This window comes from Terrapene carolina, unplaced genomic scaffold, assembly GCF_002925995.2.
Source record: "Terrapene carolina triunguis isolate 2854851 unplaced genomic scaffold, T_m_triunguis-2.0 Scaffold238, whole genome shotgun sequence".
In the NCBI taxonomy this organism is placed as follows: Eukaryota; Metazoa; Chordata; order Testudines; family Emydidae; genus Terrapene; species Terrapene triunguis.
This window is the reverse complement of record NW_020664589.1, coordinates 15331956-15350174: the sequence shown is the minus strand read 5'-3', so window position 1 is coordinate 15350174 and position 18219 is coordinate 15331956. Positions and strand designations below refer to the sequence as shown.

Below are 18219 nucleotides of genomic sequence, written 5' to 3'. Positions count from 1 at the left end.
AGTTATCTTGGTTCATATGTGAAAAATCTAGAACAGCACAGCAGATATGTGAAGTGGTAGATGCTATAATTCAAGCATACTGATTACTTTTCTAACAGTTACTCAGAAACAGTTCAAAAGTCTATTAAAAAAATGAAATGGCAACATAGCCAGTGGAAAACGCACCAGGTCTCAGAATGAACAGCATCACCAAAAGAGTGAAATAGCTCCTGGTGTGACATTATGCACTACAGAAGCCTATGCTCACTTTTCATTGCAAACATGCCACTTATAGACATCTCAAACTAAAGCCAACTCCCCATTTCTCACTGCTGCAGCTGTTCACACTTGGTCAAGGAGGGACAAACTCCATCTCAAGTGCTACTTCAGGTCAGATGCTTCTAAGCAGCCTATGAGCGTTTTTAACTTTTTCCACAGTGTTTCAAACTCTTCACAGTGTGTCTCCATGCAGATTCAAATGAACCAAGGAAAAGCATTTAGTTGGTTCACAGAAGTGTCCAAGAAAAATGGAGTGGCAGCTGCAGGAACTGTTTGAATGTTAGTTATCAGACACTCATAGCTTTAAAGTGTGAAACAAGATCCCATTCAAAAGGTAACTTGTTCTAAATAGCTTTGTTAGTTACCTAGGCTGGCTTCCATTTCCTTCAAAGCATGCAAATAAAACAAACTTTACAGGACCCACTTCTTACCTTCCTCTTCGTCATCCTCTGGAGGGGAAGGAATCATTGAGCCCTGGGACCCAGACTGCGGCAATCGAATAGAGGGGCTTGCTGTAGTTTTTCTTCTCTCCCTTTCTGATTCACTTTCTAGACACACAACTTCATATAACGTATCTGTGTTGTTCTTCCTGTCCTTTTGTTTTATCTGGATTAGAAAATATACTTGTGAGTGAGGAATATGTGCTTCACAAGGTTCTTTCTACATCCTCTCCTTGGGGTAAGGGAGATGGAGAAGAGGAACTATTTTCACCACCATCCACATAGGAAAAAGTGAAGAACTGACATTTTTATTACAGTCCTTTCAGTGCCCCAATGCAACTTCCAGGGCTGTGAATGCTTGTGGTGTTTGGTGTCTGCCCCTATTTCATGGGAATGCATAGCAAACATAATCCAAAAGACATCATTCAGAGTTGTATAGCTTCTGCAAGTAAGATGTACACCCCCCCCCCCCGCCGGGACAAATGAGTACATTTCAGGTCCAGGACTCATAAACAGGCTCATCTTTTTCCACAGGAGTGGACTGGAGACACAGGTAGCATGTATTTCAACAGTATATGATATGTTTGCTCTGGGGAAGTTCTAGGAGAGGAAGTTTGGTGAATTCTTGACTACGTGACAACCTTTTCATTAAGGGGGAAAAATACTACGAATGACAAAAACCTAGAACTATAGCTAACTTCTCACCAGACTAATAGTGCAGTGTATGACATTTTTTTCTGTAATCTTTTAGTGATAAAATTGTTTGTTCTTGTTTAGTGTCCCAGCATGGCTACGGATTGTCTATTTGCTGCTTCAAAAGTAAGATGTACGGGTATTCTTGCTGAGAACACAGGTAGCCAACTTTATGGGTTCCAAGGTCCATTGTGTGGCCTTATTTCCTCTATTAATTTTCAATGTTTCTGTCCTGTTACAGGGAAGTTAAAGCAAAGACTTTCTATGTAAACACTTCACAAAATTCTAACTTAATTCAAGACCATTAAAGAAGCTTTATTTCCACCCAGTCAAAATCAAAAAAATAGCTACTTTTACAGAATTCCACTGTAAAAAATTCTCAAAGCTCAATTTCATCATTTTAGTATTTTAAATTAATGGAAATTCTTCCAGACTAAAGATCACTAAGTCAATGAATGTTATCTGGGAAAATAAAATCCCTCTGCTTCCACCATTTCCGAAACAAGAAACATTGGCAAACTAAGATAAGCTAATTCTACATAGTTGTATCTTTTAAAGACTAATCACCTCTCTGTAGAAACAAGTTTCCCTTCCATGCTTATCAGGCATGACTCTCTATATCGGTCACTTCAACTATGAATTGTGCTAACTCCTCCATTAGTAAACACTGGAAGTTGGATAACCTGTCAGTGCCTGTGAACAAGGCAGAATTACGTGAGATAAAGGTCACAATGCATGCAGAGTTTGGTAAGACAAAAGATACAAAATTAGCTAAGTAAGATAAGCTTCCTTACATTACCAGGCAGAAAAGCAGCCTGTATTCTAAGATTAGTGAAATATTTATAGCTAACTGCATTAATTGTTTAACATCTCCACAATCCACCTCAAAAAGATCAATCCAAATAGGGAGAGGATCAGACTAATCTCCTACATGGAGGGTTTTTTTTTCCAGCCTGTATTTTGAAGGAAGGTTTCCATAACATCTCTTCATATCAGGTGCTTCTGGAATGAGCTGTTCAGCAACGTAACAGGTTACACATGGAATTAACTTTAAATAAAAAAGATAAATGCAGCAAAGAAGCCTCAGAGAAACCATGCCACTATCTGCTATTACTTTAAAAAAAACAAAACCAACAAGCGCAAAAGAGAACACTGGGGAGAAAGTTGCTCGTTTCAATTGAGCCTCTTAAAGAGGTGACTCAATATAATTCATGAACAATAAGAGAACAGCGAGCCCCTTCCCTCACTATTCTTGACTCCACTCAGTGCTATTGGACTGTGTGAATTCACCAACGGGATGGTTTGTTTTCATATGCTCTCTATTTCTTCTAAAGAGTGGTTTTGTTTCAGCGTGACCATTTCATAAGTTAGGGAATAGCTCCCCCCCACCACCACCACCACCACATACTAACTCTTAGGTGGTTTTCACCATCCATTTTCAAGCCTTTGATAGTTTCTGGCGTGAGGTATTGCCATATATTATTCAAGTGTATGTCTAGACAGACTTTACCCTTTTCTCTCCAGCAGGTGGTGTAAAAAAGCTAACATGTTAGCCTTTTTGACATTGCTCCCCAGTTCCGTTTTTCAACAGGAAAAGCTGGGATATTTGGTTTGTTGAAACCTCTGCTCTAACCATGTAACACAGGGGGGAAAGGGAGCAGTGCAGTGACACTTCTCCAATTCTTAGACATTAACAGCATTATTGAAGAAAAATAGCCTTTCCAGGTCAATTGTCAAATTTTTCTGGGACTTGCACATTTAAATCCTGTTTATCTTTGCAAAAAGTAACCTACCGTTTCTATGTTTATACTATGGCATGTCAAGTAAAAGAAAAGCAGGACTTGTATATTAAGGAAATTTTGTAACATCCCAAATACCAGGTTTGAAAGTACAGAAGTTAATTACACACGACAACCTGCAGCCCTTACACACGATTCATTCCACTGGCTTCAATAGGACAACACATGTATCAGAGCTTCAGGACTGAGCCTTTAAACTGCACTGACAGTTTATCCTTGTCCCCAATATGTTTACATTTAACCTGTAATGCATCCTAAATCTACCTCTAAAGTCTCAAAAGAATTTAATTATAGGGGGGTTATGGTCAGTTAAGCCTGCCAAGCCCCAAATTTAACTGTAGATAAAAAGACAGTGTTACCTGTTTTAGTTTTAGGAAAAAGTTTTCAGTGGAGCTACGTTTGCTAAAGGGCCAGAACAATCTCTCATTAGGTGAGCAAACTCGGACTTTGGTCTCCAGAAGGAATCGGACAGGTTCCTGAACCTCAGTTATCACCAAATCAACAGCTGTAGTCATGAATAGCACTTTATCTACAGAGAAAAAAAAATCAAATCAATAGTACAATCACCCGCTGACAAATCTCAGTGGAAATGCTCTCTAATCTGTTTACCTTGTAGTAATGTTACTGTAAGAGCTAATTCTGCAGAAATGTCTCTTTTAGCTAACCTAACACCCCAAGTCAGAGGCTACCAGAGCAAAGGTTTCAGTGACTGGCACAGGACAATAAGATGAGCTATTTGCTAGAGAGAGAAGATGCCCTATCAGAATCTTCTCTTAGCAAAGGATGCCCATATTACAGAGGATAAAAATCCTTTGTCAGATTTTTTGAATCCCTATTGAAAACTAGCAAATATGTTCCTTAAAACAATTACAAATATTTAATTAAGGGTTTGATTTGCATGGTGACCTCTGCTTTGCAAGTATAGTCCCACCAGTTTTTTTTTTTTAAATGAGTCATTTGGATGATGGATAAATCTACCACATTAAAGAGATTCTGAAACATGTTTTCAAGACCACCAAGCTGTGAGAAATTCTCTCCTTGATATAGTAGAGCCACCGATAGCAGCAGGACTCTTCACAAAATGGGAAAGAGACGAGGCCAGACAATTTTAGGACCACTAACATTTCTGACCTTCAAGCAATTCACATTCAATTCCCCAATTTGCACACACAACTATAATTGTGAAAATCACCTAAAGTATTTGGAAATTTTATCCTTCACATTCCATTGTTAGGCTTAAGAATCAAGAGAGTCATCCCCCAAAACTGAAGTGGAGCCCCACAAATCTGCCAGTTTAGTGGATTTTTCTCTGCCACATGTAAAATTTTCTTATAGTGGTTTTCCCCCAATAATCTTTGTGCAACCCTTGTTGGATTTACAGTAGGAATTAAGCACATACAAAAGGGAAATCCTATAGTAAATGATCTGGTGCAATTCATAATGAGAGTCTGCAGAAGTTAAAGGGGAGCAGCTGGAATGAAGTACTAGACCTCCTCATCCTCTCCCACATCCTGTACCGCTGTTCCTTTCCCTATTAGGATGCTTGATTACCCTTACGGTATGCTAATACTAGAGAATGGACTAGTCTTCTGTTCTATTTAGATTTACACATCCCATGTGAACCAAATTCAGAGACCACAACACTATTTTTACTACATTATGTAACTAAGAGAAAAAGTAAAGGATGCCACTCTACTCTCTCTCAGCAAGAGCTCTTTTAAATTAATAAAAAGAAATCCAATGCCGGTGACGTCAGTCACACATTCCGGCTGATAATAAAGTTAAGTTTGGTAAAGTTGGTACCTTTAGGAGTTTCTTCATTTACAATCTGGAAATGGGGAGATTTTGGATTCCAACTCCCAGTGATGACATACGATCTCCCATCAGAGCTTTTGCCCATGGACTCCTAGAAACAAATGGAAGACCAAACATATTACTATTAACATTAAAATAATTTAAAAAAATAAATAAAGTGAACTGTGTGCTCATGAAAGGTGTTAAGAGTCCCAGCCCTAGAGAGACACCTGATGTTTGTCCACAAAACAACTACTGCATGGGCATCAGCAGTGCCAACTCCCCAAGTCCACGTTACTCAGCTCTAACCAGGAGAGACAGTCTCTGGGGATGAGAGGAGAGCTCAATTCCGATGGCCCATGAGACCTTTGACCTCCCAGCTGAGACTGCCACGAAGAGGCCAGTCACTACTAACTGCAATGATTTTTTATGATGTGAACACTGTCCAATAGGAACTGTGGAAAGAACAATAGTTCATTTCAGAGAGGCCAAAGAGCCAACTGCACTCTGGTGACTTTCAGGCCACTACTAATCTGGGTCAGATTGAAACCCATTGTCTACAGTGGAAGGGCTCCATATTGCAAAACCATAGAAGCTCCCCCCTCAGATTTCTTCTTTAACACAGCCCTAGAAGATTCAAGACAATTCAGTTATTCTGGCCTCATTTCATACTATGCAGTCTCTAAATGACAGCTGCTTGAATGGTACATTCACTCCATTGAAGTATGTGACTATATAAGCTCCTAAATTGTTTGCTTTAGGGATGCATTTCATTGTCTCTACTATATTGAAACAAATTAAATCAGAATACTGCCTTACAAACTGCTAATCCTAAAAAGCTTTCCAGCTGTTTCACATTAATGTATCTTGATACATTGCAGTGTTGTAATAAACAAGATCTGACATTGTGAGATTGTACTATCCTAAATGTCCTTGATATCTAAAGGACATTAGAGTGCGGACTCTAATACTGGTCTTTTTCTAAAATATATACATAGTACTCATAAAACACAACATTAAAAGATAGGAAATGCCAGAAGTAAGGTTTCACAGGCAACCTTAATTAACCCCCCTTGTCTGTATGCTTGATAATACAATCTTTACGTACATGATCCCATACTATTCTTTCCACAGGACCCTTGCCCCATTCAGTGCACAGAAAGGACAGTGCCCACGTAACAACCAGTTAATTCAATATTTTATTTTATCCTCATCGTTCAGCACATGGCCTCTGCTCTGAAACCAAAGTTATTCATTTACTAATGGGATTTCCCTATCGTGCTTACCACGACACAATCTGGGTGCTTCACAAACATTAACAAATGTATCTTCAGAACACCTTTCCTGAGGTCAGGAGGTGGTGGTATCCCCATTTACAGATGGGGAACTTAGGCAGAGATGAAGGTCAGAAGTCTTCACTAATTTTGCATGTCCAATTTGAGGCACCTCAGTCCTGATTTTTCAGAGTGCATTTTATAGCCCTTTATATGTTCAAAGAATAGCTCCCTTTGACTTGTGTATATCAGACCCCACGTCTCATGTTAGGCATCCAGAAAATAAGAACACTACTACTGGCCAGCTGTATGAAGCTAGCAAAAAGATTGGAAGCTGTACATAACAGATGATTGAGGAAGATATTACATATTTCATGGAAAGATAATATAAAAAATGTGAAGAGTAAGGGAGCTGACAGAGCAGGACACGTTTAAAACAAAAGGAAGAACTTCTTCAGACAACGCACAGTCAACCTGTGGAACTCACTGCCAGAGAATGTTGTGAAGGCCAAAACTATAACGGATTTAAAAAAAATAATTAGGTACGTTTATGGAGGATAGGTCCATCAGCGGCTATTAGTAAGGCTGCGAGTCTGTCACAGAGATCACGGATTCTGTGATTTTATGGGACCTCCGTGACATCTGCAGCGGCAAGGGCGGCTGACCTAGGGGTCGCCCAAGCAGCTTGGGTAGCCCCTGGGCCAGCCGCATCAGGTGTTGCTGGGGCAGTCTAGGGCTGTAGTGGTCCCTCCCCCCCCCCCCCCCCCCGGCAACAGCGGGGGGTCCTGGGCCTGCCTCCGGTCGCTGCCCCCTGCCCCAGAGCCCCCGCAGGGGGCCCAGCCCCAGAAGCCCCTCCCCCCAGTCGCCGACCCCTGACCCAGCGCCCCCATGGGCCCCCCTCAGCCGCCACTCCTTGACCCAGAGCTCCCGTGGCACCCTCCAGGCTGCCCCCTGCCCCAGAGCCCCCGTGGCACCCTCCAGGCCGCCCCCTGCCCCACATGATTTAGTCAGGGGTATATAGTACAAGTCATGGACAGGTCACGGGCCATTAATTTTTGTTTACTGCCTGTGATCTATCCATGACTTTTACTAAAAATAACCGTGACTAAAACGTAGCCTTAGCTATTAGCCAAGATGGGCAGAGATGCGACCCCATGCTCTGGACATCCCTAAGCCTCTGACTGCCAGATGCTGGGAATGGAAAACAGAGGATGAATCACTTAATGACTGCCTTGTTCTGTTCATTCCCTGAAGCATCTGGCATTGGCCCCTGTCAGAAGATAGGATACTGGGCTAGATGGACCATTGGTCTGACCCAATATGGCCGTTCTTATGTTCTTCCAGCTTCTGCAACAAATGAGGCAAGGGTCTGACAGAAAGCCTCCAGGTCTGGCTCTTGTCCCCTCTGTATTTGAGGCAAGCTGTTCTTCCTTCCCCTTGCTTGGGTGCAGGCAGACGGAGCAGTGAGTGTACAAGAGAGAGTCTCCTCTCTCAGTTCCTGTACCCAGTACCAAAGTAGCCCATAGCAGCTGGGAGCAACAACTGAAGGGAAAGTCCTGCTCAGCCCTTATGGCCCTGGACTGAAACCTGCCCAATACAGACAATCTTTGCTACAATTTGGCTGCTAAATCTCCAAATTTCTGCTGAGTATGTGCACACTGGGCTTTTTCAGAGGCCTATAACTTGGCCAAATTCAGAAACAGCAAAAGACAAATTGCTGACACAAAGGCAACCTTCCCACTCCACCCAATTCCAAGACTCTGCTCCAAATCTTGCATGTACTATAGCTTCTCAAGAAAACATTTGTACATTTTATTAATATGAACAGGAAATATTTTCCCCACTCTATTTTTGGAAACAGCTGAACTATTTTTGTCAAAGCTTTCCAAAAAACTTCAGATTTAGGAAGACACCAAACACAGAAAGTTTCAGCCTGAATGGTTCAAGCTTGGCAAAGTTATAAGCAACTGAAATCAGGGTCTTATCATGGGAAATGTCAGCCAACTTTAACTCTTAAGTGGCACTACCAGCTCCATTATAATAAAGAAAGAATGACATCACTTTAAATAGATAATTGACTATAAATGGAAATGCTATTTGTACAGTGCAATGCAATGAAACACAGTGGAACTTTCATTCTGCTTCCCTTTAAAAAGTTACCCTAAGTCCAAGTTCTCTCTGTGGTCTCTAATTGAGACGATCTCAGAGAGGATATTAACCACAATCAAGGCATTTCAGATGCATGGCAAAATGTAATGATAGGCCTTAGCAGAGCACAGAGGAAGCAAAAAAATTCTCTGCTAAAAAGACACTAGCATGTCTACGAATGGATACACAGGAGATAGCTAATGAACGTGTACTGACACTGTTCAAATTTGAGTAATAGCTGGTGTACTTTTAAGAGGGTGTATGACTGCATTCTGAAGTAATTCAGGAATTGATTTACAGGTGCATAAAGCACATTGGCAAGAGAGAGTTTTATAAATACTCTGTTCCAAATCCCTATTTTATTTTAAAATTTAATTTGTACTTTAGAGTTCAGTTACTTTATGCTACCCTTTCAATATGAATTAAAATAGAGAAGTTACTCTTATACAAATGTTCACAGAACACTAATAAAACACTGTTCAGGTAAAAAACAAAAACAAAAAACAAACAAAAAAACCCACAAACTATGTCTGTGATATCTACCACCTTAGCAATTACTACATCATTACTTTCCAGATATCAGATCAAAAATGCAATAAGCTGCCTGTGAAACAACCATATGCTAATTAATACTGAAACTTTGTCTTTGTGCTTAAATGATTATCCAGGTTCCCTATAAAACTTCTCACTATGTTCTGGCTGTAGAGGATAATGAAATATTTAAGGCAAATTGGGCTGCTCATCTGAAACCCCAACATGGATTAACCTTTTAAAAATCTAAGTCATTAAACACTTTCCTTTTATGGTAAAACTCCATCTTTCAGATTAATGCAACATTACACTCCAGCTGAATCCATCTTAAAACCTGGTGCCAGACAGGTGAGAGGAGCTGCAGTCTATTCTGGTATGCAGAGCACATGCTGAAGAACTGGATGTGGGTGACGACACAGCCAGACCTTTCCAGCCTGTTCCCCGAGATCAGACACCAGTGCTGCTAAGAAATACTCTTGTTCTTTATTTGTTAATAAAAATCCATTTTACCAAATCTAAAAGGTGCATGTCACCGCTCCGAACATCCTTTCCAGGGCTCAGGAGGAGGCCAAAACATCTGCAAAAACACAAATAATTAATCCATAAAAAATTAGTATTACACTTCAGGCACAAGCTGCTAACACCTCCTGCAAAACACCCCATTTATGTACATCTCTGCCTGTGTATCACACTGGGCCTTTGGACACTACAAAAGAGCCTGATTGGATACCAACATAGAGCTTGTAGAGCACAGTTTTGTGAACTGGTTTAATTACGTGGTTCTCTTGTATCTACAGTGGCCCAGGAAGTTATTTAAGACTCTTCCCTGAAGGAACAGCACAAACGTAGCTGTGACTAACAAGGTGAGCTGATTGACCAAGGCCTTGTTGAGTGGCTTCCTCTATCTCATTTTCTATTACTAGGGATATTTGCATAAGGAACTTTCTATATGATTCCATGACAGACAACGACCACAAATCCAAAATTAAGTGCAAGTGTATTTTATGCCTTTATTTCACAGTAACAATATTTAGGGCTGGAGTACCAGACTTGGCTTTATCTTCTTTCTGTTTGCATAACAAGCTCAATTTGTTGCATTTCATTTCAGACTGCAAATTCCACAGAGCAGAAACCCTGCCCTGCTCTGTAGTATGAACAGTGCTGAGTAGACGGTCAGTGCTTAGATAAAGAATATATCTTCTTCTGGTCAATGGAAGGTGTAAGATTTCCTCCCCCTCTCCACTTTACATTCTAGACCGGGACGGGCAAACTTTTTGGCCTGAGGGCCACATCGAATTTCTGAAATTGTATGGAGGCCCCGTTGCCCCATCCACCCCTCCCTGTCCTGACTGCCCGCCACCGCCCAATTTTTTTTCTGGTTCCCTTGAAATTCAAGTAGCATTTAACATTCCCCACATGCAAAAAATAATATTTAAACACAGAATCAGGCAACATAAAATAGGAGAAATACTTTACATGCAAATTTACATGCAAATTAAAAAAAAAAAAACCTCATATACAAAGGGTGTTCACCAGAGATGTGGGCCCCAGTCCTACAACTGGATTTGTGCGGGCGGATCACTGAGAATGTGTCCACCCACATAGATCCGATTGCAGGATTGGGGCCTTGGTGAGATGCAGCCCAGAAGATGTTTGCATACTCAAATTACAAGCCCATAAAAACAGGTGTTGATAGAGAGATTACTGATCTGCTGCCTTGGAACTAGGAACAATGTAACTAAATAGGACATGGTTAAAGAATTAAAAACACAGGGTTACCTCTCAATGGCAAGTTCTTTATTAGTGGTCTGTTGGACGTAAATCACAATCTTCTTATCAATTCCTTGGCGGAGCTTAAAGCATTGTCTGTCCTTGTCTTTGGGAACTGCACTGTTATTTACCAAGAAGGGGGGAAAACTCAGATTGTTATTTATCTGTATTCCTCCTTTCAATAAATCAAAACAGCATCAGACATTTGGTGAAGTCAGCTTTGTATACAAATGCACTCAGACTTTTCTTCCTTGCCCACTACAGTCAGTAACCGAACAGAGATGGCAATATAATCAGGAGACGGTACTCCCTTGGGCTTTGAAATTAACTAACATAACTCTTTGTATTACGTAACTTGTTCTTGGACACTTTCAGCGGCATTTAGACAAGGAGTTTTAAAATACTGAGGTTTAAAGCAATTTCATTACATATTAGAAACTGTGAATCACCCATGTGCACAATGTGGCAGTAGGGCCTTTGGAAGCATGTAATAAGCACCTGAGCAAAGAAAATGCACGCTTAAAGCCCTTAGCATTCTACCTTAGATTTGTATTTTTCTAGCCAGTTTTACTTCAGCTAGATACGGAGAAGGGCTTCTTCTCCTAAATGCTTACCAGAGCACTGGACAGCCTGCTGATGTGGGAGCAGGCAGCACTGCGCTAAATGGCCAACCTGGATATCGAAGTGATATAACTGGGGCTGCTTGTTGAACAGTGAGGTGCAGCTGCAAGAGTTGCTGGAGCGAACTGATGAACCGTTGGTTTCCACCATACACAAGTCCATGTTCCTCTGAGAGTAGCATTAATCCCTTGCCTCCTTTTATTTTATTTAAATCTTTAGATTAAAGACCGAGAAGAGAGACAGGCTATGTAAACACAAAGCGAGTACAGCTCAGCGTTTATCTGAGTGGTCTTATAAGGAACAGCGTGGAGCGGCTAACACCAAGTGCTTAAAACTTAACAATGATTTGCACAGCCATGTGTGCATGCACATAACATACAAAGGAGTCAAATCGCCCTGTCCTTTGAAGCTTTCAGATCTTGCAAGCTAAATAAGGTTGAGGTTGCACAATGTCTGAGTGGGAGACCACCAAGAAATACCTATGAGGTGGCGATTAAACAACAGACACGACCTTCTGAGCCCAACTGCTCTGGCATGATAATTCTGGTGATGCTCTCTTTCACTGGAGATTTAAAACTGACATTCTAATCACATGTGGTCATTACAGATCTCACTGACTCTCTTTAAGCAAAAGAATAGTAGTATTAATCCAAGTGCCCAGACTGGGCTAATTGCATTCTGCTCCCTCCATACCACTCCCAAACAGCTGAGTTGGGTAAGATTTCCTCTTTCACTTCCTTTTCCTAAAGTAAGGTTGCTATGAGGTGCTAAAATAGCTGCTGTATTCCACCCCAGGGGAAGCTGCATTTCTGTAGCTAAAAAGATCCTTGCATAGGGCCCGACCCTGAGAGGGGTTCAGGCCCTGAATTTGTACATCAGTTTGTTACATTTCAGCAGTGCTTTGGATGTTCCCAGACGGAAGATGCCGTAATAAAAGGAAGAGGAAAGGGAATTTGTTTTTAAATAACACTTCCACTGGACATAAATCCAAAAAGAGAAACATCTCTATGCCTATGGCCAGCAGCCAAACTGCTCTACAACTCCAAGAGCATATGGCAGTCGTGCTACTCTGAGATCAAGGCAACTCAACAATTATAAAATACTATAAATGGTTACATAAAACATTTGAGGGCACTGTGTGTGGACTAACCAGAAACTGAAAAAGGCCTTTGAGGGATCAAGATTATCCAGTGTCATACACAGTGGCACTCTTTAGAACTGCTACATTGTCTGTGGATATAGGAACACACACAAAATCCAGTAACACTTGGATTAGAAGACAGAACAAAATTAGCTGTCTTTGAGAACCAGAACACAGAGGACAAGCATTTAGAAATAGATGCAAGCTCCATTTACAAGGTTATAATTAAATATTTGCAGCTGGTAGAGAAATTTAGCTGCATAAATCACAAGCAAAGATTTGAATTTCAATTAAATGGATCACATGACAGGGATGAGTTGTTAACATTTGAGCCCTTTGATAATGAATTTTAATTCAGCCTCCTTCCCTCCTGCTTCCCCATAAAAAATGCTGGGACCAATCCTGAGGAAGTCTCTGAGAAGCCAACAAGGGCATAGGAACTCTACCCCTCTCTTGTGTAGACTTTTGGGCTCAGGCTGGAGCCCAAGCTCTGAGACCATGCAAGGGGGGAGGGTCCCAGAGCCCGGGCTTCAGATCAGCATCTACACAGCAATTTTTAGCCTCGCAGCCCTAGCCCTATTGAATAACAATCTGTATAGAAATATATTCACTGTTGGGTGGTTGATTTTTGACACCAGGTGGTGCTGCAGTGCTACCGCTTCAGAGATGAAGTAGTGAAAGGGGCATACGTTACCAGATGGGAAAGCGGGCAAGGAACACATTTTTGTGCCATTTTGGTATAGTAATTTGGGCAGGGGCTTGTTGTCTTGGTTAGTGCTTCATTAGCCTGATGACAACACCCTAACTATTCACCACATGGTACAGTATCTTTGTGACAGGAAACTTTGTCAGGATAATCTCAGCATCACATGGAGAGTAATTTCCATCTTTTCAGTTCAGTTGCATGCTTTTGAAAATTCTGTTCTGTTTTCTGGGTTACTAGATAAATGTGTTGGTGCACTAATAAAAATACTGAAAACCTGCAACCAAGCAGACGGGATATCTGAATATCAGAGAATAAGCCTTCTAAATACTGCCATCCTCACCTCTGGTTTCTGATGAATTTTGAGCATGAAAGCCCTTGTTTGCCACAAGCCCTCTCTGATGTATCTTGCAAAATTTTAAGTCCAGCTACTTTTCTGATTTACCCAGACCCAAGGTTTCATGTCAGGTGGCCAGAGTGGGTTTAAAAACTTTAGTAAAGCACACTGGTAGCAGTTGATGTGTCATGTCCTTTCCATCTTTTTTGAGGGGAGCTTTATGCGAAGTGTATCGCCAGATTTTCAAAAGGTGTTTAATACCTGCTGCTCCCACTGACTCTAGCAGGATCTATGGTGCTTAGCACCTCTGAAAATCTGACCAGTAATATTTGATACTAGAATTTAAGTGTTCCGTGTTTAGTCTCAGCCATGACACTGCTGAATGCAACTAGCTGCTTTGCACACAGCGTTTTAAAGACAAAAGAGGTATATAAAAATACAGAAACCACCTGGCAGATGGCCTCAGAGTCAATGCAACGAAAACTATAACAACAACAAAAAGAAGAGTCCAACAGGAGGGTCCTGAGCAAAGTAAGAGAATCCAGAAATAAATCACTGCTTTATTTAGCAAAAATGCCTACACCCAGGACTGGTTTACTCTACAGTATGAACTCTTCAAAAGGAGAATTTAGGGGTAAGCCTTCACCACGTTTTTTCCCCTCCAGCCACCCTCCAACACTAGACCCAGCTGATGGATAAGTAGAAATCAGGAAGCAATACCTGAAATAACCTTTCCCATCATCTTCCTTGATTTCCAGGGATACAGAGAACGTGAAAATATCGCTGTCTGGAGTCTGTGGGGCTTCAGTGGCTGAGAGCGGAGTCTGTTTGGCAGAACGGCGGAAGGCAGTGGCAAAACTGTACAGTATTCTACTCACCTGAAATCATACATAACCAGAGAGATTAGAAAAGGTTCAAGTAGGATTGCTACCTGTGTTTTCATTAACCAGTGGGATGAAAAAATATTGTGCAAGAATATGCAGATAGTATCTTAAGTAGAACCAGAATATAAGATAAAATAGTAAATGTGCATGCTGTCACCTCATGGTTGCAATTTCTATGCATTTACCAACGTCTGAGTTATGAAGAGACCATTTCTTCATAACATTTCGCAATGCCTTGAGTGATTATTTCACAAGTTATGGAAATAATCATACTCTGATTCTCTAATGCATAAGTAGTAATTTATCTATTTAAAGGCTCTGAAAGGTTTCTAAAAATAGCATTGTGGGGCTAGCTAGATGTTTATCATCTCAATGATTCTGTATCAAATCTGCTCATTTTGTATGGCAAGAGTATTTTTTCCTAAGGATCTGCCTACATACAGAAGTTGCACAGATTTAACTAAGGGTGTGCACTGATTTAGTCAAACTGGTGGTACTTTTTAAGCATATACTCTTGCAGTATCACACCTTTAACAAAAGGTGTGATACTGCACTGTCTTAGTTATGCTGGTATAACACTGCATGCATACCTTCTTGCACCAGTTTAAACCTGGTTTACACCAATTTAGCCTGCTCCTGTTATGCAAACCGTTAGGGCAAGCTAACCTGATGTAAACCTGGTTCAAACTGATGCAAAAATACACACACAATGTAGCACCAGTTTAACTTTTGCAATATCACACCTTTAGTTAAACTGATGCAACTGGGTGTGTAAACAAGATCTAACTGCCTGCTCCACAAATTCTCTGTGTGTTCTTTCTGGCCTGCACTACAACAACAGAGATTCTGCAATTGAAATTTGATTAATGTGTTTGCTACTGTTCAAGCCCAGAGTAGACTGTCTCACTCTCCCAGAGCTGTGTTGGCTCTGCAGGGTTAAAAGGAAAAGGCAGGTTTCAGAAGATCCTCCAGGAGCTCGACAAATCTGCAAGACCATATTTATGAGGTTCCTTTTTCAACTATAACCACAGTGCCCTGCACACTGCAGCAAGCGTCACCCAAAGTCTGAATCTCCCTGTTGGAAATTCTAGGGTAGCTTCAGATGCAGTATTAATTTTAATATTATTAAATTTTACTTTTAATGCAATGAAACCTATGCATTAGCCCTTGTTATACTTTTTTATATTAAATGGAGGTTGTTTTGCATTATCTTCACATTTTCAGTTTTTTATATGGTGTAAATTTTTATAATGATAGTGAATATCTACAGCCTAGCAGCTGTCAAGGGGCAGGTAAAGGTTAGCAGCTAGGAAGATGAGACACACATGTGGGTTTGTGGAATATACACATAAGATATTTCTGCTAAAATGATCAGCAGTGAAGCAGTTAATGCTGACATTGAAAACTATTCTCTTTTGCTTTCACCCTACTGGATAATTCACACTCTTCAGAGATATTGTTTCAGGCTGTCTGCAAACTCAGGCAGCTGTCACTGCCTCAGACTGCACTTAATTCAGATTGAGTTTTCTTTGTAATCATAAATGTTGAAAAACTTTAAATGAAAGTTTAGATTTTGGAGCACTATTATTCAGCCAGGGGTGAATTACACAGCTGTAGAATTATGGAAAACATGGAATCATAGAAATGTAGGTCCTTGGAAGGGACCTTGAGAAGTCATCAAGTCCAGCCCTCTGCACTGAGGCAGGACCACGTAAACCTAGATGACCTCTGACGGGTGTTTGTCCAACCTGTTTTCAAAAAATGTCCAGTGACGGAGATTCCCCTTTTAGAAGCCTGTTCCAGAGCTTATCTACCCTTATTGTTAGAAAGCTTTCCTAATATCTAACCTAAATCTCCCTGTGACCCGAACAGCACACCAATGCCAGTTGGCATACGTCTGTCACGATATTTACATAAAAGGTGGCATATAAATATATCACTGGAATACTAATAATTCACTGATCATTAATATTCTGATGTGATGTATGTACAGTAAACCCACAAAGAACTTCATAGATGTGCTGGAAATATGTGACTAAAAAGCGTTCAAACCAGGCATATCGGGGGAAGTTGATAAACAAGTTTTCTCCGGACAAAGGAAAGAGGCTAATACTCAAACCAGGTGTGGCCAAATTCAATAGGCTATTCTTTTGTACAGGTATCAGAGGTTCCAGGAAGAGAACATTTGCATTGTAAAAAGCAGGGGAGGAACCAGCAGGGAGACAGAGTCTAGACCAGACAGCATGGCATCTATACCTTGCAGGGAAAAAACTAACTTTATCGGGGGATACTCTTCACTCAGAAGAAAGTCTTTCAAAGATTTACTGGACCATAAAGAGCAGGGAGAGAATCCTTAAGTTATCCTTCATCTGAGAAAACAAATATACCCAGCACTCTGAGCTCTGTGAACGGTCCTGCCAGAGAGTCTGGTCAGCCGTGCTGGAAAAAAAACACTTGGTAAGAAACACTTCTGCAAAAAGAGACTCGTTTGTTAAATCAGGTTTTAGTCTTAGAAGCACATTTTCACTTTTGTTTGCTCATAACCTTTTCTATCTTTATTCCTTATATGTGGTACCACTTAAACCTATGTCTTTTTGTTCAATCAACTTGTTTTACTATAAACCAATTCAGTGCTTTGATTAAAATGGTGTGTTGTTAACCCCAGCTGAGGTAAATAAGCTGCTGGGTATTGTCTCTTTAAGGGAGGCACAAGCAAATTCTGAGCATTCAGTGACAGGGCTGTGCATAGCAGATAGATTTGGGAGTTGAAGTTCACTGACTGTTACCTACTAGGCAAGATTTGGGCTGGCAGAGCCCTGAAGTTTGCTTATAAGGCGAACAAGCTGATGGGTCAGTGAGCTGTCTTACAGCTTAGCAGCAGCTGTCACTTGAGGCTGAGAGGAGTAACAGAGTGACTTACAGTTTTGGGAACCCCGCAGATTAAGGCACTCCCCCTTGCTGCATATTAAGCCCATTACTTCTTGTCCTACTTTCAGTGGACATGGAGAACAAATGATCACCGTCTTCTTCATATTTGAAGACTGTTATCAGATACCCCCTCAGTCTTCTTTTCTCAAGAATAAATATGCCCATTTTTTTTTAATTTTTCCTCATAGGTGAGGATTTCTAAACTTTCAATCACTTTTGTTGCTCTCCTCTGGACTCTCCAATTTATTCGCATCTTTTCTGAAGTGTGGTGCCCAGAACTGCACTCTGTATTCCAGCTGAAGCCTCACTAGTGCTGGCTAGAGCAGGACAATTACCTCCTGTATCTAAGGCCTGGTCCACACTAACCCCCCACTTCGGACTAAGGTACGCAAATTCAGCTACGTTAATAACGTAGCTGAATTCGAAGTACCTTAGTCCGAACTTACCACGGGTCCAGACGCGGCAGGCAGGCTCCCCTGTCGATGCCGCATACTCCTCTCGCCGAGCTGGAGTACCGGCGTTGACGGCGAGCACTTCCGGGATTGATCCCAGAAGATCAATTGCCTGCCGCCGAACCAGGAAGTAAGTGTAGACGTACCCTTACATACAACACTTATGTTAACACACTCCATAATGACATTAACCTTTTTTGCAACTCCATCACACTGTTGACTCATTCAGTTTGTGATCCACTATAACCCCTATGTGATCCCTATAACAAGAGACCCTGAGGACATGAGACACTTTAATAAGACTTAAAAACAACATAAACAAATTTAAAATGAAGAATAAGTTTCATTTGTTGCTGTTAGGACCAAATTCTTAAATCAGATGTTCAATCTCACTGATGTTAGCGAGAGTTATGAGTTCTGGGAGTGTAGTTGGTCCAAAAGAGATT

General features: G+C 41.0%; 1 protein-coding gene across 1 annotated transcript in view; it reads right to left on the bottom strand.

Annotated features, from left to right (window-relative positions):
- The window catches only part of RABGAP1 (RAB GTPase activating protein 1), a 114808-nt gene that overhangs the window by 75476 nt on the left and 21113 nt on the right, over window positions 1-18219 (bottom strand). The window contains exons 6-11 of the mRNA XM_024211166.3: window positions 14230-14387; window positions 10717-10827; window positions 9448-9514; window positions 4994-5096; window positions 3550-3719; window positions 690-864 (exon numbers count right to left, since the gene is read on the bottom strand). Coding sequence (XP_024066934.2) covers window positions 690-864; window positions 3550-3719; window positions 4994-5096; window positions 9448-9514; window positions 10717-10827; window positions 14230-14387 — 784 coding nt within the window. The remainder of the gene's footprint in view (window positions 1-689; window positions 865-3549; window positions 3720-4993; window positions 5097-9447; window positions 9515-10716; window positions 10828-14229; window positions 14388-18219) is intronic.